The 25,550-nt window shown below is 39.8% G+C and overlaps 1 protein-coding gene across 1 annotated transcript; it reads right to left on the bottom strand.

Annotated features, from left to right (window-relative positions):
* Window positions 1-4,114: 4,114 nt before the first annotated feature.
* LOC139463479 (uncharacterized) lies at window positions 4,115-15,025 on the bottom strand. Its single transcript, XM_071244754.1, has 9 exons — window positions 14,124-15,025; window positions 13,172-13,478; window positions 11,698-11,808; window positions 9,038-9,232; window positions 8,080-8,355; window positions 7,260-7,483; window positions 6,299-6,423; window positions 4,693-4,753; window positions 4,115-4,216 (listed from the first exon to the last, which is right to left on the bottom strand). The coding sequence occupies exons 1-9, from the start codon at window positions 15,018-15,020 to the stop codon at window positions 4,115-4,117; spliced, it is 2,298 nt and encodes a 765-aa protein (XP_071100855.1). The 5' UTR covers window positions 15,021-15,025.
* Window positions 15,026-25,550: the final 10,525 nt, after the last annotated feature.

Genomic DNA, 25,550 nt, shown 5'->3' on the forward strand with positions numbered 1-25,550 from the left:
CTTGTACCAACGCCGTCAAATGTTTGGCACTGCTTGCGGGACATCGCCGCTACGAAATTGACGTGTGTCAGAGCGCCCATGGATGTTCTTCACCCATTTTAGACCTCTTTCATATTCAAGAAACTTCAAAGCGCACCCCGACGCCTGTATGCGAATACCTAAAATAAAAAAAGTCATATACAAAATACAACACATGTAAAGGTAAAGGTAAAAGGTCTTGGATAATGTGTGTGCTTGACGGGCAAGATGGCACCCAAGTGTCAGGCTATTCGGCAGTGAAGGAGAGCAGCGCTCTGATTAGTTAAATGACTCCCGATCGGAACTATGTATTATCGATCAGATATGGTGTCTCCAACAATTGCAAGTGATATGAGAGGTGGAATCTGATTGGGCAATAGTTGGGGATGTACATAGAAAGGAACATAACTCGTTATAGTCATTGGTGGCGCTACGATCGAACCTGGATATTCCAATCTTGTTCGGCAAGGGTGGAAACTGGACTTTTATAGTCAGTTAACGCCCTTGCCTCGAGAAGGTGTAAAAGCATAATACTTCAGGATGCTTTTGCCGAAGGTACATCTTTGGTGAAAAACGAATAGGATTGGTATACAAATTCAATCTATTCTTAGAAAAACACAATATTATTTAATTCAGATTTCGCATCACCAACATTCAAAGAGACACGAAAAATTAAATTAGACTCTTTCTTCGAGGAAACTCTTCAGATGATAATGCAACGAAAGGCACAGGAAACAAACTTAGCATATAGAATAGTTAAAAATGAAATAAAATTAGAACCTGTTCCCAGTCACTGTAAAATAAGAAAATATCGAATGCACTTTTGTAAACTAAGCCATTTTATGTATATTATAATCAAACCTGAAATACTAATATTTTCTTTAAATGATTCCTTTGTGTTTACACGTATGTATGTGTGCGTGCGTGCGTGCGTGCGTGCATGCATGTCTTATCTATCTTATCTTGTACCAAGTACATATTATATACACGATGAATAGCACAATAAACAATGATAGTATGTGGACGAAAGGGTGCTTCAAATATTGTTTGTAAGTATAACCGAAGTCAAAGATTAATATGTGCATTTTTTGCAAGTATATTACCAAAGTAAAGTACAAAACACACACAGGAGACAAGGAGTATGATAGAATGTTTACTTTAGTATCTGTTATTGGTTATGTTATTTATCTGTTAAACTACGTAGTGAACCAGGATACTTACTAACCTACATCCTCATTGTCTGCATGTGATGCTGTGTCGGAGCCATTGTGGCTGTGTGGGTCAAGCGGTGGGGAAAACCTTGTTTAATTATAGTAACCTGATACATTCTGTGGGACCCGCGAAGATCCGGGTTAGAACTGGTCTTTAGCAACCCATGTGTGTCGTAAGAGGTCGATGACTTGGTTGATCTAATCGTATCTCAAATGCGTGGATCGATGCTCATGATAACAATCACTGGATTGTCTTGTCCAGACTCGATTATTTACAGACCGCCGTCTTATAGCTGGAATACTGCTGAGTGCGACATTAAGCAACAAACAAACAAACAAACAAACAAAAAAGTCTATGGCTAGTTCCATATTGGGGGAATTTCCAGAGGGTGGTAAGGGGGCACGGGTGGCCCAGTCGTCCGAGGCGCCGCGATTCGGATCCTTTAGGCACGCCAGAAACCTATGATTGTGGGTTCGAATCCCGGTTCGCCCCGATTATGTGTCAAGGTATGTCAGCACCATACCCGTGCTCGTTGGTTTCACCGAAGTTGTATACATGTACGTCTGAAACCTGTATCACTTCGGGCTTTCCTCCCACATTAAGCTGACACGCCGCGATATAACTGGAATACTGTTAAACCCAACTCACTCACTCACTCACTCACTCACTCCAGAGGGTGGGAGGTGTCATACAAATTACTGGATAACACTTTTACTGCTTCTGTGAGATCCTAAAAGAAAGGACGGCCTGCAATGCAAGGATTCTTGTGCGGGATGTCCACAAGGACTTCGGCAATAAAAGGGAAAAGGTTAATTCTTTATACGATTCCATGCGTCCGGATGAGGCTGCGGGAAGGCAAATCGGTGCCAGGAGTGATTCATACCGCTTCCGCATCCAAATACGAATAGTGAAAGTGACGTCATGATAGAGGAAAACTCTACACAATTGTGGCGCGAGAACAAGCCAGCGGATGTCCCGATACCGATGTGAAAAAACCCTGATTGAGTTAGTGCGGCAGCACCACCTTTGCATGGTGATGGTAATTTACTTGTACCAATCTCATTAAACTCAGATCCTAGTACTTGCGACCGCCTCCGTGGTCTAGTGGTTGAGCGTCTGCGTGCAGAGCGGAAGATCCGGGCTTCGATCCCCGGCCGCGTCATACCAAAAGATGTTAAAAGATGGTACTTGTTGTTACCCTGACTGGCACTCGGCACTAAGTTGCTGAAACAAGGACTGGTCTGTTCGGGGTCAGTAAACCGTGTCTGAGTACGGTTTTCACGTCGCTATATAAGTGCAATAATCTTGGACGCAACATAAAACACAGTTTCAACTCAATTTAGCTCTTGCTGTCGTTAAACAAGATATGAGGACATCCAATTACGAGAATAAATCCTCAGATCTGTTGTCAGTTGGCACCCTCATGTGGTTGGGAACTGAAATCGGGTTTAACGTTGCTCAAGATTATTGCTCTTATATGGCGATGTGACCCGTGAATATTCCGGGGAAGAAAAATTCTTCAGCAACCCATGCTTGCCGTAAAAGGTGACTATGCTTGTCGTAAAAGGCGACTAACGGGATCGGGTGGTCGGGATCGGGTGGTCAGGCTCGCTGACTTGGTTGATGCATGTCATCGATCCTGTTAGTCACCTCTTACGACAAGCATGGGTTACGCAAGCATGGGTTGCTGGAGACCTATTCTACCCCGGATCTTCGCGGGTATTCGGCTTTGCATCCAGCAGTTCCATCGTTCCCATCCAGTTACTCATGCACATTTATCTGAACAGATTGTTTTGAATGTTGACATTCCTGAATGTCACTATCACCGACACGTTCAGTCACCAGTGGCAGAACCTGGGGATGGGAAGCAGAATGTGGAGAGGAGGTCTGTATGGGGTTCGAACTTAATAACTTTTGTAACAACTGACAAAGGTTTGCTTGATTTAAAGTTTATTCCGCCAAAAAGGCTCTTTCTGTACATATTCATCACACAAATACTTGAAAATAATCAACAACTAGATTGTCTCTGCAGTCCAAATGTTATTAAACATGTTAAAAATGAAATGATGATTTAGTAAATACTGCGTTATTATTATCAAATATTGACTCCAATAGGAGATACACGCACAGCAGGACATTTTTACATCATTTTAACATTTGTGTTGGTTGCCTTTTCACCTCCCTGATTACCTAGTGTTCGATTAACAACATTTTAAGCACAAGGTAGAAATATCCCAATCCAATCCATGTGTTTCTATAATGTTTTACAACAATATCATCAAATAACCATCAAAATATCTCAGTATTTTGCAACGTGGAATATGAGTTGGTATAAGTGAAAACACCCAGTCAACCTGACACCACAGCAATGCTACTCCCTGATGCCACCTGTCAAATAGACGTCTTGGAAGTCTCTCTCTCATACTCATACACGCAATATTACTGGCACAACTGAGATGGAAGATTTGGCACAAGAGAAAGATAGTTAGTTCCACTTGGTGTTGTGGCAACAAGCCAAGCATAAAAATGCATTTTAGCTGATTTCATGAACATACATACAAAATATAGTGCAAAAGTTTCAGGCAAGATGAAAAGTGCATATTCATAGCTTTTGTACCAATGCACCCTGTGAATTTCCAAATGGTCTCAAACATGAGTTTATTTTTCAAATCATAAACACTGTAAACATAATTAATGCGTCAGAATGATATTAGATAATGATACATCCATGGAAGGATTGCTTGCGAAACTCCTACTGCCAAAGCAGACACAATTCCTACTGACTAAGCCCAGGAACACTAGACAGTGTCATATCACATTTGAGCCCTGTTTTGACAGCACAGCCATTGTGATATATGTCATCTCCAGCCATTTCTCCTTTGAGTCAAGACGTGAGATCATCCATTGCTTCTGTGAAGTTGACGAGACCCAGGAGATCTGTGACAGCCAGTTTGGTCTCCACCGTGTGGTAGAAAAACTCGGGTGCCTAGTAACATATTTTAATTGTCATATCATAATCTGGAACGTATTTAATTTTCGACAATTTTCATGTGCCATATCTGACTTTACATTAACAACGGTAGGAGATTGTCTGTCCATATACAAAAGTAGTGTCATTCAAAAATTCAATGTCTAGGTTTACCAGGGAAAGTCAAATTCAACTCGTCCACTCGTAAATATCTAGATTTGGGGAGAAAAATACTAGTCCTTCCAGTTTTTCATTTGCCTTGGGACTTAATATAGTTGCCATGTTAAATGAAGGAAACATTAGCAGTACAGATTTTATGAGAGCTTCATGTACTTTGATGACTAAAGGAGTGCACATCTTGACAAAAGTTATTTCCCTTTAAGCAGTGATATTAGTGAACTTGACATACTGCATTATTCACTGATACATGTGGAATACATTCTTTATTAATTTGTGATATGTGCTTAAAATATTAGATACATCTGTACACTCACCTCAAATCTCAGGTTCTTGAGGAATGCAACTTCACGGCCTGTTAACTTCTCCAGTTTTTTTCTAAAACAAAAGAGTCAAGCATTATAGTGCGGTTGAAACATTTAATAATTAAAATCTATGATTGGAATTACTTAATACATCTAGATATTAATACCCTTTTATCAAACATATTTTTTTATGTATGTTTATAATACTTAGATAAAACAAAGTAATCACCACAGCCATACACTAACAGAGAAACACTGTATACAGTGGTGAAACATGACAGTGGAGACATTGTGTTCAGTGGAGAGACATTGTATACAGTGGAGAGACATTGTATACAGTGGAGAGACATTGTATACAGTAGAGAGACATTGTATACAGTGGAGAGACATTGTATACAGTGGAGAGACATTTTCTACAGTGTAGAGATATTGTATACAGTGGAGAGACATTGTATACAGTGGAGAGACATTTTCTACAGTGGAGAGATTTTGTATACAGTTGAGAGATATTGTATACAGTAGAGATATATTGTATACAGTGGAGAGACATTGTATTCAGTGGACAGATATTGTATACAGTAGAGATATATTGTATACAGTGGAGAGATATTGTATTCAGTGGACAGATATTGTAGACAGTGGACAGACATTGTATACAGTGGAGAGACATTGTATACATTGGAGAGACATTGTAGACAGTAAAGAGACATTGTAGACAGTAGAGAGACATTGTATACAGTGGAGAGACATTGTAGACAGTGGAGAGACATTGTATACAGTGGAGAGACATTGTAGACAGTAGAGAGACATTGTATACAGTGGAGAGACATTGTAGACAGTAGAGAGACATTGTATACAGTGGACAGACATTGTATACAGTGGAGAGACATTGTAGACAGTGGAGAGACATTGTAGACAGTAGAGAGACATTGTATACAGTGGAGAGACATTGTAGACAGTGGAGAGACATTGTATACAGTGGAGAGACATTGTATACAGTGGAGAGACATTGTAGACAGTGGAGAGACATTGTATACAGTGGAGAGACATTGTATACAGTGGAGAGACATTGTAGACAGTAAAGAGACATTGTAGACAGTAGAGAGACATTGTAGACAGTAGAGAGACATTGTATACAGTGGAGAGACATTGTATACAGTGGAGAGACATTGTATACAGTGGAGAGACATTGTATACAGTGGAGAGACATTGTAGACAGTGGACAGACATTGTAGACAGTAGAGATACATTGTATACAGTAGAGAGACATTGTATATACAGTAGAGAGACATTGTATACAGTGGAGAGACATTGTATACAGTGGAGAGACATTGTATACAGTGGAGAGACATTGTATTCAGTGGACAGATATTGTATACAGTGGAGAGACATTGTATACAGTGGAGAGACATTGTTTACAGTAGAGAGACATTGTTTACATTTGAGAGACATTGTATTCAGTGGACAGATATTGTATACAGTGGAGAGACATTGTAGACAGTGGAGAGACATTGTATACAGTGGAGAGACATTGTAGACAGTAGAGATACATTGTATACAGTAGAGAGACATTGTATATACAGTAGAGAGACATTGTATACAGTGGAGAGACACCTACCCCTTTAGATTGTGCTTTGCCAGCCATTTGGCCACATCAGCACTTGTCCACAGTTTGATGGGGTCTGCACCTGGCTTCACTGCTGGAGAGCGGAAGGCAGTGGTCGTCTTGGCAACTGCTACTGGCTGTATCAATACAGGACAAAATGAGTGAGTGAATAAACATGTTATTGGGGTCATCCAAGTGAGTGAGTGAGTGTGTGAGTGAGTATGGTTTTATGCCGCTTTTAGCAATATTCCAGCAATATCACGGCAGGGCACACCAGAAATGGGCTTCACATTGGGGTCACCCAAGAGTGACAGGGGTTCAAAAATAATATTCATATTGCTTTGGGGGGTGATTCACTTAAATGGAAAGTCCTTTTACTGTTAAGTATGAAAATCTCACAAGATGCCAAATGTTTGTTTCATTATAAAAATGATTAAAGGATACAATTCAAGGTAAGTGAATGGACAAATGGTAACATCATGAGAGCGTCTTGAGAATGCAAATGCACATTTATAAAGTGTCGAATATATTCATGTCTAAAGGTAAAAGCTGATTATTTTACAGCAGAAAGATGACAGGTTACAAGACAACATGATCTGTGTGATGACTTGTGAGGCAGTGTGAGAGAATTGTCTTATGCTGCTCTAGTAATAATGAATGCTCCTGTGGCAAGGGAGTTCACCGACTATAAAAGTCCAGTGGAAAATGGACTTTTCTTCAGTCAACTTCCCTAGGGAAGATGATGCTTGCTTAAAAGGACACTGTTCTGTTATGGTTACTTCACGAGAAAATACAGAGTAACTGGGGTCACGTTATTTGGACGTTATCATATTTCAACAAAATGGGACAGTGCTCATAATATTAATCACTTTTTTTCTGATACAGACTCAAGTATTAACAGGACACCATGGTATAGCACGAATAATGCTGAATGCTAAACAACAAACAAAAACACATAATGACATCTTTGTACCTTCACAACCCCAGCATCCTCCGACAAACCAGGTTCCGCATCAGACAGGCTCCTTCCCAGCTCCTTCTTCAGGCCGTCCACCTTGGAATCAAAGCTGTATTTGCCGCTGAAGTCAAAGAATAACTTGGCGCCCAGGATCATCCCCAGCCAGCCATCGGGGCGGTACCCCAATTCCATGACAAGGGGCACGATGGGCTTCCTCTGGGAAAACGCATACTCTGCCTCTGTAATAATGGTAGTAAACAGAAGTTATATAGCAGTCAAACTCTATTAATGTAGGTCTCTGAGTGTAGCAACATATGGACACGAGTACCCTTGTCTCAAAACTGACCTCAACATATGTACACGGTTTCAATGGCATTATGCCTCTGTAATGATGAGTGGTATAGATAATTTATAATTATTGTCATCATTATTATTGCCAGCTGACGTTGACAACCTAGATATTCAACAATCTGGGTGCCTGTTACAACTGACATGTTTTGATTGATGTCATGTCTACAGGATGAATTATGGTTGAGATCCCATCAATATGTGTTGAAGTTATTGTCCAGAACACAGTTCTAGTCACTTCCAAGTGACCTCTATTAAGTTAACCATATGACTCGCTTTTAAGATTGACCTGTTGTACCTTCACAGATCTACGATAAACTAAACTAAGAATATTTGACCAGAAACAGCAAAGAACTTTAATTCAGAGTAAAACTTCCATTCCATCAGTGACACATCTTCCCGAGGCAAAGGAGTTAACTGACTATGATAGTCGAGTTTCCACCTTTACCTAACTAGGATGGAATTTCATGACAACTGACCCACTGACCTGCTCGACAGTTGGGGCTGTCCTTGTACCTCCGAGACATGGCCATCAACACCACAGATGCATTCTCAATGGCCTCCGCCATAGCTTGTAGTGTGGAGCCTCCCATGTTGTCAATGTCCATCCACACACCGTAGCCGTTCTGTTTCAGACAGTCCTTCACCTTGATTAGCACCTCCTGATTGGCCCACTGGTAGCTGATCATCACATGACCTTTGGACTTCTGACCTTCACCTTGACCTTTGTTGCTTTTTGTGGAAGATCCAGACAATTCTTTGCCTAATTGAATAAGAAATGACATGCTTTCTATGTAATACATTTTTTAATTGGTTTATTGATTTGCCAATGCCAAAAAGATTAAAAAAGAATCTGAAAAGCATGACTTGTTGTAATCAACCTGTTCGTGGGTGTACAGGTGGTGCAGAAGTCTAAGGCACAACAATTCGTTAGGCAGAGTTGTGTCCCTTGGGCACGCCTGGAGCTGATGGTCGTGGGTTCCAGTCCCTGATTATGTTTCTTGGTTTGTCAGCACCATACCCATGATCATGGATTTCTTCATTGTGGCAAATGTCTGAGAACTGCATCATTTTAGGCTTTCCTCCAACATTAAGCTGATATGCCATGATACTGTTCAAAGCGGCATTAAAACCAACTGACTGACTCACTCAACCAGTTGACCACAAATCATGGATAAATATGTCACTGATGAGATCACCTGAACAAACAATGAACACAAAACAAATTTGTCCACCCAGTGATAAAAAAGTCTGCCTGAAATTTTAAAAAACCATGAAATACATCCACACAGCTCTACACACCAAATGAATGAAATTTGTATGACCACAACCATTCATTGTTGCATGGAACCAGTCATCAGGCCGCTCTACACACCAAATGAATAAAATTTGTTTGAACACAACCGTTCATTGTTGCATGGAACCAGTCATCAGGACCCCCTCACCTATGTCTGCATACTTCTGGGACTGGAGGAGGATGTCACGCAGGTTCCACAGCAGCCCCTGACAAGGCTTGCGGATGTCCTGGTCGGCAGAGCTGTGATATTTGTCCACCACAGCCTCCATCAGACCCGGCTCCTCCATCATCCTCTGTTTGTTGTCTTCATCAAACGCCAGGACCCACATGGACTCGATAGCCTCTGTTGAGATACACGGAGGAACATTAATAAGCTGTCAAAGGATATAGCTATCTGACTGAAGCTGCCATCTACATCACACCAGACAGTTGGCTTACCGGTACGTACAGACATCATGTTGTAAAATTCTGATGTGCTATTGACTATTGCCACTTCAGAGAAACTAAAATAACTTCAATAATTTAGAACCTGTGTAGATATGGGTTAGAATTGGTCTTCAGCAAACCATACTTGTCATCAAAGACGACTAATGGGATTGGGTGGTCAGGCTTGCTGGCTTGGTTGATGCATGTCATGGCATCCAAAATGCATAGATTGATGTTCATGATGTCAATCACTGGATTGTCTGACCTAGACTCAATTATTAAAAGACCGCCATCATATAGCTGTAATATTGCCTAGTGCTGCGTTAAACAACAAACAAACATAATTGGAAAACTTTAGGTGTGTGAATGATCTGGATATCATAAATGCAAATTCAGAATTGATGAAAGGACAGTTTTCATGATTATTTTTCTCAACATGCTGAAACAAGCTACATATCCAACTACCCCATACAGCTGCATCTTCTTCCTATTTCTAAGGAGGAGAGGGAGGCACTGAGTCACCTGAAGATGCTGCAATTCACAGATTTGTGTCCCTATGAACCCATTGGACCGCCTCTGTGGTCCAGTGGTGGAGCGTCCGCCCGAAAAGCGGAATGTCCAGGGTTCAATCCCCGGCCGTGTCATACCAAAAGACGTTAAAAGATGGTACTTGTTGTTACCCTGTCTGGCGCTCGGTATTAAGGGGCTTATACAAGGACTGGTCGGCTCGGAGTCAGTATATTGGGGTATTCATGTTAAACTGCGGCATGGTATAAATCAGCATCAGTCCGGACTTGTACAAGCAGGCACACACACACACACATAAAAACATGCGCACGCACACGCGAACACACCTGCGCACACGCACATGCGCAATGCGCTATATAAGTGCAATAAATCTTGGTGCGACGTTAAACCCAATTTCACCTCACCTATGAACCCATGATCATCACTGCCTGTACATGGCTGATCATGCTAATGCCAGTATCTGATAATCAAAGGTTCACATCTCAGATTCTCCCTCATTATAATCCTTTGCTTTGTCAGCATCATAACTGGGCTCATGAAAGTGGAAGACCTGCATCACTTTGGGCTCCATCCAACATTAAGCTGACACACTGTGATGTAACTGAAATACTGTTCAAAGCTGTTCAATACAGCCTCATTGACTCATGAAACAAATGTTATATTTAGGATAACACTTTCTTAGTAAAGTACAAATTCTAGTACTTTTGGGTGTTGAGGCATGTTTATTTGAAATCAGTTAACAATCTGGTCTGGTAACTTTGCAAAGCTGCTACCCTAGCTGTCTGACTGAAATTTTGGGGAATTTTATACCCTTGATTTATAATCATAATATTATTCTTTCTGAATGTCTTGTTTTGGTCCTGTGAACTGTTGACCTGTGTGACAACGCTTGACATAGCAAGCGGGAATGAGTGAGTGAGTGAGTGAGTTGGGTTTAACGCCGCTTTTAACAGTATTCCAGTTATATCGCCGCGGCGTGTCAGCTTAATGTGGGTTGAAAGCCCGAAGTGATGCTGGTCTCGGACTTTTACCACTGCGGTGAAACCCACGAGCACGGGTATGGTGCGGACAAGCCTAGAAACATAATCGGGGCAAACCGGGATTCGAACCCACAATCATAGGTTTCTGGCGAGCCCAAGGGACGCAACTCTGCACAGCGATTTGCGGAGCCTTAGACGACTGGGTCACTCTTGACCCCGCATGTGGGAATGACAACCATTGGTCAATATTGACTTACTTTTATTTGAGAAATATACAATGCGTGGGAGTTGTTTATCGTACAATAAAACACTGCAGGGAGAATTAACCATGAGGGGCGCAACAACCACGAGTCATTTATTTCTTATATGAGATATTAACATTATGCATGGCCTCTTTAAAGATGTTAATAAAATGTACAAGCTTTAAAAATATTTACCCGTATTTAAATAATGATGACTCCCTAAAAAAAACCCCGACCTCTGCAATATCGGACATGTCCATTTTATGTACAGGTGGGTATTTGCCCCATATTCTCACAAATCTCCAGTCAATTATCTGTACCTTTTCTCCCAAATACCGATTGTCATATCTCTCTCGCTTTGGCCATCACGTTTATCTGAGTTTCCTAGCAACATCTGGGGAACAACTAACTCACTAGACACTCCCCTCCCAAAAATAATGTTGTCCAATATACAACGTCATCAAGCCCATGTTTGAATCACCAGAAATGACGTCATGATAGAACAATGTTTTATCCTGAAATAAACCACACTTCACTCTTCATTGATCTTAGGGATTTATCTCATAGATATCTTATATTCGCAAGTAAGCCAGTATGATGCTACACAAGTTCCTGTATATCATGGTATATACCTTTCTGTTCCTCGACGTTGTCAGATTTGAAGAGCTTCAACAAGAGAGGGAGAGCACCGTCATTGACCAACATCTTCTTGTTGGCATCGTTTCTGGCCAGTCTTCCCACGGCTGAAATAGATCCAAGTTTCAGCTATTTTATATCATATATAGTCAAAAAATGGTTGATAGAGTGTTTTATTGGATTTGGGTTCTAACAAAGTAGGGCTGGGACGGGTAACTCGGGTACTTAGGTCGTGTGGGTCCTGAGTAGGACTACCCGGACCCAGGGTTAGTCACACGATATATTGTTTAAATACAGTCACAATAGAAGCTGTTTATGTTTGCATTTCTTTAGGACTTATAATTCATGCATAGATTTTAACTTTTCTGACTTTTATACGTTTGACTAAAGATATAACTTCAGTTGACTTCCGTGTACGCATTATCTGATTGTTTTATATGTGTATGTGAATAGTATTTGCCAGCGCTCTGGCAAAACAATTCCCAAACTTACATTATATAGTCAAGTCTTGAGACCTACAGTGGGTACCCGGGTAGGGTAGGGTTACATGGGGTCGAGTACTCAGGTCATACATTTGGACTCATCCCAGCCCTACATGAATCTTACAGACAGTATTGCTTTGATAGCTATCAACACAGATTTCATTTTTTTAGATTTAGCACTTCAACAGGAAGTGTATGTTATTGCTGTGTTTCAGTTGTTTTGGACATAAAAAAAAACATCTTTGATTTACTTTTAACCAGGAATCTCTTTCAACAAATTCTAACAGGTAAATCAACAGATGACCATAAACATTTTAGGTTTAACTAATGATCAGATGGATCAATGCATGGATTCAACCAGTCATAGTTACAGTTCAGAGTATCTGAACCTGCTCCAGGAGCCATGACTGTCCTGACATCTCATCTCTGTTATGGATGATGATTCATGATGTTTCATTAAATACAAAATAAGTTTTGCACAAATATTTAGTGCCAGAGTAATGATAACATGATGGATCAGCCATGTTTGATCATAATATTCAAATTACTGTCAGTCCACAAAAGATGTCACTGATTGAGTGAAATTTAATAAAACTTGATTGATCCAACAATAATGTCAGGGGTCAATAACATAATTATAGAGACAGATTTGTCCTGTAGTCATGAGTACTGGTATTATAAGAACATATGTTATACAAACCAGGGCCTCGTTCCACAAAGCGATCTTAGAGGTAAGTTGATAGTAATCCCCATCTTGTAACACTGGCTTACGATAGTCATAGTGCTAACATCGCTTTGTGGAACAGATCCCAGGACTTTCCACAAAAAATCCACAAACAAGAAATAAATATAGCCTACTGTTTCTAGACATACCGTCTTCATATCAGGGTTACAACATTCAGTTCAGGTGAGCTACAATTGCCGTTTGGCCTCATATCAACAAATAATAATAATGGTTTGAGGCCTAAAGAAGAATATATGTACTTACTCCTTCCCAACTCTTTTGACGACCAGCCTCTATTGATGTGTTGGCGCTTTTTCAAAGAGTTTTCAAAAATCTTGATCAGGAACTTGATTCCCTCTTTGTGAGACTGCAGCAGGTCACTCTCCTTCTCATCCAGGATGTCAGCAAGAGCAGCTATGGCCGCCAGCCTGGACATGCTTAGTTTGGAGTCCATGTAGGATAAAAGCACTGGGGTGTAGTTGTGACTCCTCAGATGTGGCACGCAGGGATCGTGCATACCGATATTATGTACAATACCCAGCATAGTTTTCACTAAGAGAGCTTCATTTTTCTGAAAACAAAAACGCAATGCGGATCCAGGAGTTTGAAAAAGGGAGGTTACCACAATACCAAATACACAAAGATAACAAAACTTGTAACTTACACGTAAAGAGTTTGGAAAAAGGGGGCATGTGGATCCTGTTCTTGATCTTGCATTCAATATCCTGTACAACTTATTTGTACCAGATTTGATTTTTATCACTCTAGCTGCATTGAAGGTTCTTTTTGCTTTGAAAATATACTTAAAGTACATCGGATTTATTATTTCAATCTCATTAAAATCAAATCTTTCAATCCGATATGACCACCTCCAAAGGGGCAGTCGTGTACGATGAACTTTCTAAACAGCATCAAGGATTTTAAATTCTTGGTAAGGTGTGAGCAAAACATTCAAACAACCATAACATATTTCTGTATCACAAAAGTGAAAATAATCAGGGAAGTCTGAATGCAAAGATATAAAGCAGCGCTATCACATTGTTGCAAACTAAAAGATCTGATTTGATCTGACCCCGCACAATTCATGTCACTCCTGTTTCCTTACACAAGAGCAATAATGAATTAATGAATTATTCCTCTAGAAACATTTTTCAGGTGTTTTACCATAATTTACCAACAGAAAACAGAAAAGAAATCCAAATCGGATTCTGATTACAATTATAGGGCCTTTCGTCACTGCATCTCCATGAGCTGGAACCATGTCTTCCAGACTTGAGCGAAAACCATCCAGAAAACCATCCATTTCACAAATACTCTCACAAACAGCAGGCACAGCATTGGTGAAGTTGATCAGTGCCTTGAGGCCATTCTTCAGGGGATTATTGAAGTCACTAATCAACATGCCTTGCGAGTTTTTATATTTCTTTTCAGTCAGTGTTGACACCAAAAACTTGCACAAACAATTCAGAAAATTTGTTTCAATAAATATTTGTGCAATTTCATGCCTTAACCTGCTGATATCTGATTTTGGTGCACCCTGCAATGAATGGTATAATTTTCCTGCTGACAGTAGGTTAGCTCTAAAACTTGCTGCCGGAATGTTTTCGTCAGTATATATGTCATTGTCCATAATGTTTGAAGTTAATTCTCTTGTCCTTGCAATCTTCTTCTGATATTTTTCCGCTGTTTCTTCTGGTGTTAGTTTTTTGCGGGGCTTCTTCGGTCCTCGACCTGCACCACTTTGACCTTGACCTGCACCACTTTGACCTTGACTTGTACCATTTTCATCTCCATCTTCTTGTTCTTGATCATTATCCTCATCTACAGACTGATCGTCAATCTGATCATCATCAGATGAACTGTCGCTTTCTTTTGTCTGTCTGGTCTCTGCAGCTGCTTCTTCTCTGGGTACCTCAGTGTTAGCATCCATGGTGGAAGGTTTCTTCTGAGACTGGGAACCTTCACTTGCCTCAATCTCTGTTGTCTTCTCTGGTGATACGTATGGTTTGTCCGTTTGTTGTTGTGTGGTCTGATTATTCACAAGGTCTTTGGTTAAAATTTCTTTTCCTGATTTAAACTGATGAATGGAAGTTTTTGAAGTTCCACATCCCATGCCAAAATACTTTCTGTAGGGTTGTCTTGTTCATCTGCAAATTAAAAGAAATAGGTTTATTTCTATAGTAACATAGCATCATTCATCAGTCTGCCATAATATAGCTGTTGTAAATTAATTATGAGAGTTTTATTGCAGCATCACTAATAAACAGCCCATTTATAACACCATAATTTTATTGTTCCCAGTTTACAAAGAAATTGTTGTATAACTGCACGACTGATAAGACAAATTCCCATGGCAACATAATCAGACAACTGGTCATAAATCAGGGGATATAAATCATTGGTCGCGGAGAATAGTGGAATGTAAAACAGTGTTTGGCAGCTTGACTCTTAAAAGTTTCTATAGGGCTTAGGTCCTGCCTCCACATGAAGCATGTGTAGCACATGTGGTGTCTCCTTAGGAGGCAAGTGACTTTGTTCGAAAAATGTCACTGTTTACCTAGCAGTGGATTGGTACACAGTAGGATGTGACGGTTAACCTTTCAGTGCTTCAGGCAGCTTGGGATGTATACTCCCCAGGGAGCTGAGAATGAAAATCGAGTGCACACTGATCCATTGACCGGGGTAATATTGTAGATCTTTGAGCATGCTTTAGGATGTGGAATAACTGGATTTAGTGCATCTTAAATATGTACATTATAACTGTTTGAAGAACATCAAAAACTATAATCCCTCTCCCCCCACCCATTTATGTTTATATCCATCGATGTAAATATTACATAATAACCCCAAACTTCATAAAAAATTTGTTTACCGATTTCACCAATTAAAGGGCAAAGGTTACAATCAGATAACAGTATATTTATATTTGCCGCAGGAACTCATTGGTCAGTAAAGAAAAATAGATACCCCCAAAACGTAAGTCTCTGCTTGATATGATCTGTACCTTGAAAGGTAAGGTCCCTCGTTGTGATATATGACAAAAAACATGTTATACAATACATGACAAGAAAATCCAAATGAGAGAGATAATTATAACAGTTAAATTTTTTAAATACTTATTTTCAATAATGATTCAATTTAAAAAACAAAACAATAAACTGAATTCATGGTTTTTACTATTTTCATATTTTACTTTTCCCATTGTCATTTTTACTTTTGTCCCATTTTGCCGCTGCAAGATATATGTGTGTATTTTAACCACTAAAATATGGACCTGGTTGGAAGAAGATAATATTCTTGCCGAAGAACAGAAAGATACTGTCTTGATCACCTATATATACAGTTTGTAATGTTGTAAATAACTGGAAAGCATCTGGACTCTCTACATGTGTATGTTTCATTGATATTATGAAAGCTTTTGACACTGTTGATCGAGACTGCCTATGGTTTAAACTCATGTCTATTGGAGTGTGTGGCAAAATGCTTAAAGCTCTTCAAGCACTATATCAAAATATGAATTGTACTGTCCGACTAAATGATTGTATAACTGACTCGTATCCAGTATCCGCAAGGCGTAAGACAGGGATCAAATTGTCATCAACACTTTCTTCACGGTACATCACGATTTGGTAATTGAGATATATAATACAAAGTGTGGTATAACTATTGATAAACCCATGGTGTATAGTTAGTTTCATGCTGATGATATGGCATTTCTTGGCCCCACTAAATGGTCCCTCCAAAGTATGTTTAATGTTTTATGTAGGGCTGGGACAGGTAGCTCGGGTACTCGGGTTGAGTGGGTACTGAGTAGGACCCAGGTACTCACAGGACTACCGGGACCCGCAGTTAGTCACGTGATGTTGGTCGTGTTTTATCAAAATTTAGATGTGGTATTTTACCCTTGTATATCGAAATCGGCAGATATGCTAAGAGTCTTGTGCAACTTTTAGAGAGAATTTGGAAATATTGTATTTTTCCAAATGATTTACATATTAATATCATTGAAAATTAATTTCGTTTTTTAACTCAATGTATTTTTTATGATGATTTGCATTTCAATCTCTTTAATGTAGCACATGAAAATAATCCTTGGATATATAACTATAATGTTTTTGAGAAGGCAAATGTTGTATCCTATCTATATTTTATACAACCAAGTATTTTATTTATTTATTTATTTATTTATTTATTTATTTATTTATTTTTTTTTTTTTTAGTTATTGAAATGTTATAATGTCTCATATGCTCACTTATGGGTCGAAGCACTGTATTTATATGTATATAACATGTATATTTTACATGTTCAAGTGCGTGTGACACTTAAATAAACAATTTACTACTGTGACGCGTTGAGGTCAAACTGTCAAAACAACTCTTACAAGATACTCGAGATCTCCGCTTGTGAGTACTAGTATTCTCGTCATGCGTCACGTAGCCACTCATCGGATCTTGGAGCTGAATTTATGTGTGTGGTACCGATTTCATATCTACTCACACAAGCAGTCCAGCATCTGCGATCCCAGGGCCGACTTTCGCAGTTTTTAGATATTTGTTTTTCTTGGTTCTCGTGTCTGTACTCTAACGCGACAACAGCTTTGTTTACAATGGAAACCATAATACGGAAGTGAATCCAAGGGGGGCAACTCTGTTAAGCTGCTGAAAATACTGTTTGGTGCTGTCCCAGAGTCTGGTCCAGATTACATAACTATAATTAGTTTAAGTCTATGGTAAAATGTGCTTCTTTCGATGGTAATAAACCTTCATACTAGATTTAAACATTAATTATTGCACATATATTATGCAGTTGATCCGCTTCAGTTGACATTTAATTTATTTCAAAACATCTTCATTTGCGGATTTACCTCAGCTGGTTGCGAGCGAGGGCGTGGTTGATAATGTAGATCTAGATGAGGGAGTTGGTATGGATGCGGGTACAGGTGAGGGTATGTTCGAGAAATAGGGTGTGGCTGAGGGTTCGGATGTGACTGAACGGTTGTCAATGAGGGTGTGGATGGGTTTGAATGAGCGGATGTGGTTGAGTGGTTTGAGTTAGCTGCTGTGAGTGAAGGACTGGATGTGGTTGTGTGTATATAGGATGCTTGTACAGGGGATATTATTAATATTATTTTCATAATTATTATTAAATGTGGTGTGTATATGTATAAGATATTGTTTTTTTATGAATCTTTTAGTGTCTCGCGGGCCATTTCCGACGGCCGCAGATTTTACATAGCGGGTGACACTATAATAAAATCGTCTTCTTCTCACCTATACCCGGCACTTTGCATGGATAAAATGGGATTACCTGTTCTGGGCGAGCATGGTGTTATAGTTTGTATGTGTATAGAGGGCCCCGTATAGAGTGATCGAGCGTTTGCTGATTCTGCATTGTACTCATTATGCCAGGTGAGCTGTAGTTCGATCTGTTTCTTTACATATTTGTGTTACGAGTTAAGCGCTTTATAAATAACTATTATATTATTACTCATACTAAATATTAATCTAAATGGAGGGACGATTTGGAACATTCTTAGGGAGATGTAATGATCGAGGAGGTCAGTAAATGTTGTACATGGTTTTGTTTGTTTGTTGTGTAACGCCGCACTCAGCAATATTCCAGCTATATGACGGCGGTCTGTAAATAATGGAGTCTGGACCAGACAATCCAGTGATTGACGTCATGAACATCGATCCACGCAATTGGGATGCCATATGACAGGTATCAACCAAGTCAGCGAGCCTGACCACCCGATCCCGTTAGTCGCCTCTTACAACAAGCATGGTCGCCTTTTACGGCAAGCATGGGTTTCTGGAGACCTATTCTACCCGGTTCTTCACGGGTACATGGGGTTGTACAGAAGATGGCAAAATGATACCCAGGAAGAAGTAGCTCAGACCACTGGAACATGCTCTTGACAGGTTCACGCGTCTGTTTGTTGACGGTTCCAGGTCGCTACTCGAGTACCCGGGCAATGTGTTTCATTTAACCGGTACCTGAACTCACTCAAATGTCAGTATGGAAGATGGACAAATATAGCATGAATATATATGTCAACTAAACATTGCAACATATTTATGATCATCCACTGATAATATCTCCCAAAGATTATTTCTAAATTACAAAATGAATTATGAAATAAATGTCAGTCTAAGTTATATACTTAAATAATTAAATTTTCGTTGTGTTCATGGAAATTCCTGCATTCTGATTAGCTGAATTGGTCACTTGTTACTGCATTCATTTCCCAATGAATGTAAAAAATTAAGCCACGCCCACCGCGGCGCACAACTTTGTTTACTGCGGAATGTCGGGGAATCCCAATATTACAGTCGAGGGAATTCCCTTTCTGCTCACGTGTATCGTCAATAATGTCACTCTAAGTTATATACTTAAACCAATGTTGTAATGCCCATTGTTTTTTAAATTATTGATGACTGAGTGGGTGAGTTGGGTTTAAGTTAAACCCAACTCACCCACTGATCAGTCATAAATAACTTTAACGCCGCTTTTAACAATATTCCAGTTATAATCACGGCGTGCCAGCTTAATGTGGGAGGAAAACCTGAAAGTAATGCAGGTCTCAGACGTTTACCACTTCGGTGAAACCCACGAGCATGGATATGATGCTGACAAACCTAGAAACATAATCGGGGCGAACCGGGATTCGAACCCACAATCATACAGGTCTGGTGTGCCCAAGGGACGCAACTCTGCACTGCGAATCGTGGCGCCTTAGATAACTGGGCCACCCGTGCCCAAATTTATTGATGAAACAATGTCATGTACAAATGGATGTAAAAGTCAATATAAGAGAACAGATATTGCAACTCGACCTTGTTTTATTAGAGTATATCACAGTATCTTATGTGAAATGGACAATACCCCATTGTTTAGGGATTACCCCACCTATGCCCGGTTTCTAAACCAGAGAACAACAGGTGCCGGGCAAGTGGGGAGACCCCCTATTTGCATGTTATTGACCAGATGTCAATTTCGCTCGTTTGCAAGTGATATAGAATCAATTTTGTAGACGGATCTATTTTGGCGGATCAATGTCGTGCTTATATTTTCCAGTACGGTTTCTTTGAACTAGCATGGGAACATATATATAGTAGCCATTCAAACTAGTTCGCCATGTCTATAGCCAGGTAAGTGCCACAAATTAGGAGAATCAATAAAACAAAGGTGGTCGCGGAGAGTCCTTGGATGGGTGATTTAGGTCCAGTCCCACACTGATGCCCATATAACGCACGTGTGTCTCCTTGGCAAGTGACTGTTTGAAATGTGCTTCTGTTCACCCAGCAGTGAATGGGTACCCGATAGGATTAGGTGGCTGTTAACCCTCAAGCGCCCTACAGGCAGCTTGGGCTGTAGACTCCTCGGGGAGCTGAGAATGATTGTTGAGTGCACACTGATCCATTGATCCGTCACCGGGAGTAACAATGCGTTTTGAGCATGATATTCGGCGCCATATAAATGGATCTTATTATTATTTCTTTTTTTATCTCTAAAAGTTATATACACAATCTGGAATTCATAATAATGCTAAGATTTAAGATTGGAAGTATCTAAACTTTGCGGCAGTTTGTGCGCCTATTATCCTGTTCAAACCACACGAAGCGTTATAAAATCACACTCGTTGCCTCTGCGTGTTACGAATTCTGATATGGATGTGAGAGATTGGCACAAGTAGAAGGATAATTCTCTGAGTCGTGTGGACACAAATCGAAGGCATGAGGCGAGCAGTGGTGTTAAGAAGAGCTGAATGTAGTGTCATATAACAAACAGATTGGGCAAGTCAAGAGTAATGTCACTCCCGTAAATCGATGCTGTGTATCAAATGCAAAGGGCAACTGCATTATCATCACTGAAAATATCATACACAATACATGATCATAATTGCAAATTAAACTTCATATTTTGAACTTTAGGTTCTGCAAATATTTTTTCTGATTTTAAAATATATGTACTATTTCATCTATTTGATCTGAATTAAATATTTTGAATATCATCAATCTTTGGATTAGACTTTTACTGTTTACAGTTTCTTCCAGTTAGAGCGTGGCCTAGATACTTGTAACGAATAATTTGATTTTCAAAATGGTCTCCAGCAACCTTTGGTTGTCGTAACTGGCGACTTAATGGCTCGGGTGTGGTCAGGCTTGGTGACCGTAGTTGATCACGTGTCATCGTATTCCGACGGCGTGGATCATTGCTCGTCACTGATGTCAATCACAAGATTGTTTGGTCCAGATTCGATGATTTATAGGTCACGTAGCTGCAATGATAATGATATTAATGATTTCACATAACTTAAATATTACAGTTGAAATGTACATGATTATAGGGTAGGTAGAGATAAAAAAAAGAAGAGCACACCATACATTGCCAACAATTTAATCTGCTGTGAGTGGATGTTGTCAATGTTGGCCTGTACCGGTATATGATATTGCACTTTCTTGTCCAGTAACATGTACAGTCCGTTTGACTCCAAATAAGAAAGATGAATTGCAAAATAACTCGAAATCCAGAAAAGTGTATGAAACATCAATACGGTACTTGACCATGAATACCCTGTACCCAACAAAATCTGAATTTTGTTTATTTTAAGACCCATGACGGATGAAGTTCATTAAGAAACTATCATGTAATTTTGTATAGAAATGTGTACATGACACGTAGGGGGACAAACCGTGGAAGGCACAGCGCAAGCACGGTCTGCACGTGCTGCACAGTGACCGTGTTCATTCAAGGACAAGATGCGCTACTCAGCAGATGTTAAACAAAATTCAGATACAGGGTATTCATGGTCAAGTACCGTATTGATGTTTCAGACACTTTTCTGGATTTCGAGTTATTTTACAATTCATCGTTCTCATTTGGTGTCAAACGGACTGTAACTTATCTCATCGAGCGATCCCAAAACGTTCATATTTTCATGAGCGTCCACGAGTGAACAACTCAACTGTACTGGCTCATGCGACACGCTAAACATGTTACTTGACATGAAAAGACACAAATGTTCTATTTTCTACCCATAGTTATTTTCTTCCACGACCTTCCCAATGTCACTGAGGCAGACGGAAAGTAGTTCGGCATGATATCCGAGAGATATCGATTTTATATTTTGAAAGACATGAAGCATATGTATTCACAGAAGCCTAGTAAGCTGGGTTTCCCCAGTATGTCAATTATGTACAGGGCATCCGTTTGTCTATCAGTCCTCCACAAGTGAGTGAGAGAATGAGTGCGGTTTCCTGCCGCTTTGAAAAACATTCCATTCTATCATTTCGAGACATGTTGGAAGAAATCCTTTCACTCTGGTGCGGGTATGGTATTACAACCAATAATCAGACTAGCAGCATTTGAGATGGAAGAATCGTAATCATGAATGCTATTTTTTCTTGACCTACGCATCTTCCCGAGGCAAGGTGAGGTGTGGTGAAACGGGGTTTAACGTCGCGTCCAAGATTATTGCACTTATATAGCGACATGCATGTACGTGTGTGTGTTTGTGTGGCTGCTTGTACTAGTCCGGACTGATGCCGATTTACAGTGCTAGCTCACTGAGATACCATGCCACAGTTTAACATGAATACCCCACTCAGACACAGTATACTGGCTCCGAGCCGACCAGTCCTTGTTTTAGCCCCTAAATGCCGAGCGCCAGACAGGGTAACAACAAGTACATCTTTTAACGTCTTTTGGTATGACGCGGCCGGGGATCGAGCCCCGGACCTTCCGCTTTCCGGGCAGATGCTCTACCACTAGACCACGGAGGCGGTCTCCCGAGACAAGGAAGTTAACTGACTGTAGAAGTCCAGTTTCCTCTAAAGTTGAAGTAGGCTGGAATTCCGGAGTTACATCTTGGCTGGACTACGAGTCTATGCATTGTGCCACCAAAATCGCGCAACGAACATCCGGTACGTAAACACCATGGATTTCAACGTTAAGATTTCGAACGACTGCAGGATTTGCAAAGCATGTGAACCGTCAACTGGGCTTCGACAGATATTTTCCTAATCTTTTCATGTGTTTGATGAAGGTGCTCAAATGATTTGATCTACTTCGCGAGGTAAAGCCTGTTTTATTTCAAGTTAGATCTTGATTATCGATCAAATAGTCTTGATTGGGCGCTGCCATTTTGTCTGATGCAAATACAAGTAATGTGAGAGGTGGAATCTGATTAGTCACGAGCCAAAATATTCCCGCACAGTTCGGCAAGAGAGGAATCTGGACTTTTATAGTCTGTTAACACCCTTGTCTGACTTGCGTCAAGTAGTAGACTTCAGTTCCGCACTTACTGCATGGCTGCTAAGACATAGAAGGAATGTTGGGTCGCCCCGAGTTTACTGTTTGTCAGGCATTCTAGAAGTTGGTGAGAAAATAAGAAAACGTACAACTTTTGGATAACAACTTCTGATTTATTGCAACAGTGACGTTTCGATGTAGATTCTTACACTGTCATGTTGGTAAACGTTTTCTTGTAGATTCAACTCAACCTCAAAATGGATTCACTTCCCATTCCCAAATTCAGTAGCCAATGCTTGTTGTAAGTGTGAGGTTGTCAGGTTGTCAGGCTGTGTGATTTTGCTAAAGGCATGTCATCGACACGATTGCCCATGCTTTCAGTCATTGGATTGCCTAGTCAACACAACACAGAATGTCACCCGACAAATTAAACCAAGTCGCATATTTCAGTCATATAATCAGTGTCATATTAAGCAAACACACACTTCAAAACATACTTTTAAATAAGTATTTTAAGTTTTATTAAATATTCAACAAGCTGTTGTTTCAAAGTTTGATAAGTGCTCAGTGATATCACAAATAGCAAACACGAAATACTTCCTTTATGTGAGATTTGGAGACTCGTGGTAGAAGTCAAAAGACTCCTTTAAGCCATTTTCTTTAGCAAGCGTGTCCCCAACCCTATATCACAGTCTCGTTTTGAAAGTAGACTATGATATAGGTTAGTAGACTCGCTTTCCTCGAGAAAATGCTTCTCAGCGTGCTTGGACATCTCGGACCTACAGTACATAAATTATACTTGTACATTTGAGTGAGTGAGTTGGGTTTAACGCCGCTTTTAACAGTATTCCAGTTATATCACAACGTGTCAGGGTAATGCGGGAGGATTGTACATTTGAAACCTCTGGAGCACATATGTGATGGCATGGGCGGATACAGCCTTTTTGAAAAAGGGGGGGGGGGTGCACAATTAAGATCTATTTATTGTCTTTAGTGGTAATTTCTAAAATAAAAAGGGGGGCTGCCCCCAATTGCGTGGATCGATGTTTTGATGTCTATCACTGGATTGTCTGGTCTTGACTCGATTATTTACAGACTGCTGTGATAGTTGTAATATTGCTGAGTGCGGCGTTAAACAACAAACAAACAAACAAATCATTTGTTCTTGGGCAAGTAAACTGTTAAAATCAAGTTGTCCATAGATGAAAGCTTTTTGCCTATTGTGCACAACATGTATGAAACACACTTGCACATCAACGAAATGTGAAGCATGATTATGATGCCATTTGGTGCCACATCAACAATGTAATTATCACAAATCAACAAAACACCACAGCAACCACAACTTAATAAAATACAAAAAAGTAAATCTATATACGTAAAGTAAACATTTAAGGTATGAATCTTTATTTTGTATTTTGTGTGCCTCTGTGATCGATGTTTGTATCGGGAAGTAAAATATCACGATCCAATGTATTGGTCCCACCACTAATGTCAAGGTCACGGTATTATGCTCCTTCCATTGCCACAGATATCTCTGTAGTCTGGATATCCCTGTAGTCTGGATATCTCTGTAGTCTGGATATCTCTGTAGTCTGGATATCTCTGTAGTCTGGACATCCCTGTAGTCTGGATATCAGTAGCAAGACACATGAAATCGATAAATGTTCACAACATTTACACAACATTCATATAACAAAATAATGATTTGTTCACATTGCATTGGTTTTTTACTACCCTGGCTGCATGAAACTGACTTTTTCCATACTCATTTGGAAGTGTATATATGTATAGGTACAAAGACATACCATTTTCATTAATAACAATTTATAAATGAAGCACTGTCAATCTGGAAATAATAACAGTGTTTGTATTATTATTCAAGTTGGTATTTCCGCTATCCAAAGCGTGCAGTGAGGCCGTCTCATTGTTGATAGTCATTGCAGAGTTAATTAATGCGAGAAAGGACCACTCGCATTTTTCACATTTAATTCACGCTTGTGTTAATTTCAAGATTTATAGTATATGACACAACTTGTACACCTGTAATTGGTGTAAGAATGATATAAAAGGTATCACAGAAGTAGCTATACTACACATGAAAACAACACATGAAGTACACAACAACAATAATAATGTCAGAAATTTAAAACATATAGACTTTGTTCTGACATGGATTACAAGGTCTTTGTGATAATCAGTTCTATACCCTTGCCAATACAAACAAGTACACTTTGTGCACAATATGTGCTAAAAGAATCAAGTGTTTTTTGTAAGGGCTGTTTTTTAGTGTAGGAAACAGTGAAGTGGCAACCCCAAAACACACAGTATCAATACAGTAACATTGTATGAACAATGATGTAAAATCATCTGGTAAACAAGGATACC

This window comes from Haliotis cracherodii, unplaced genomic scaffold, assembly GCF_022045235.1.
Source record: "Haliotis cracherodii isolate W230 unplaced genomic scaffold, xgHalCrac1.p SCAF_1, whole genome shotgun sequence".
In the NCBI taxonomy this organism is placed as follows: domain Eukaryota; kingdom Metazoa; phylum Mollusca; class Gastropoda; order Lepetellida; family Haliotidae; genus Haliotis; species Haliotis cracherodii.

Bases quoted from the DNA above. Each gene is read 5' to 3' on its own strand.
- LOC139463479 (XM_071244754.1), bottom strand. From the start codon at position 15,020: ATGGGATGTGGAACTTCAAAAACTTCCATTCATCAGTTTAAATCAGGA. The intron at 13,479-14,123 runs GTAATCAGAATC...TTTTGTTTTCAG, and splicing joins TGACGAAAGGCCCTATAATT to AAAAATGAAGCTCTCTTAGT. The intron at 4,217-4,692 runs GTGAGTGTACAG...ATATGTTACTAG, and splicing joins TCAAGAACCTGAGATTTGAG to GCACCCGAGTTTTTCTACCA.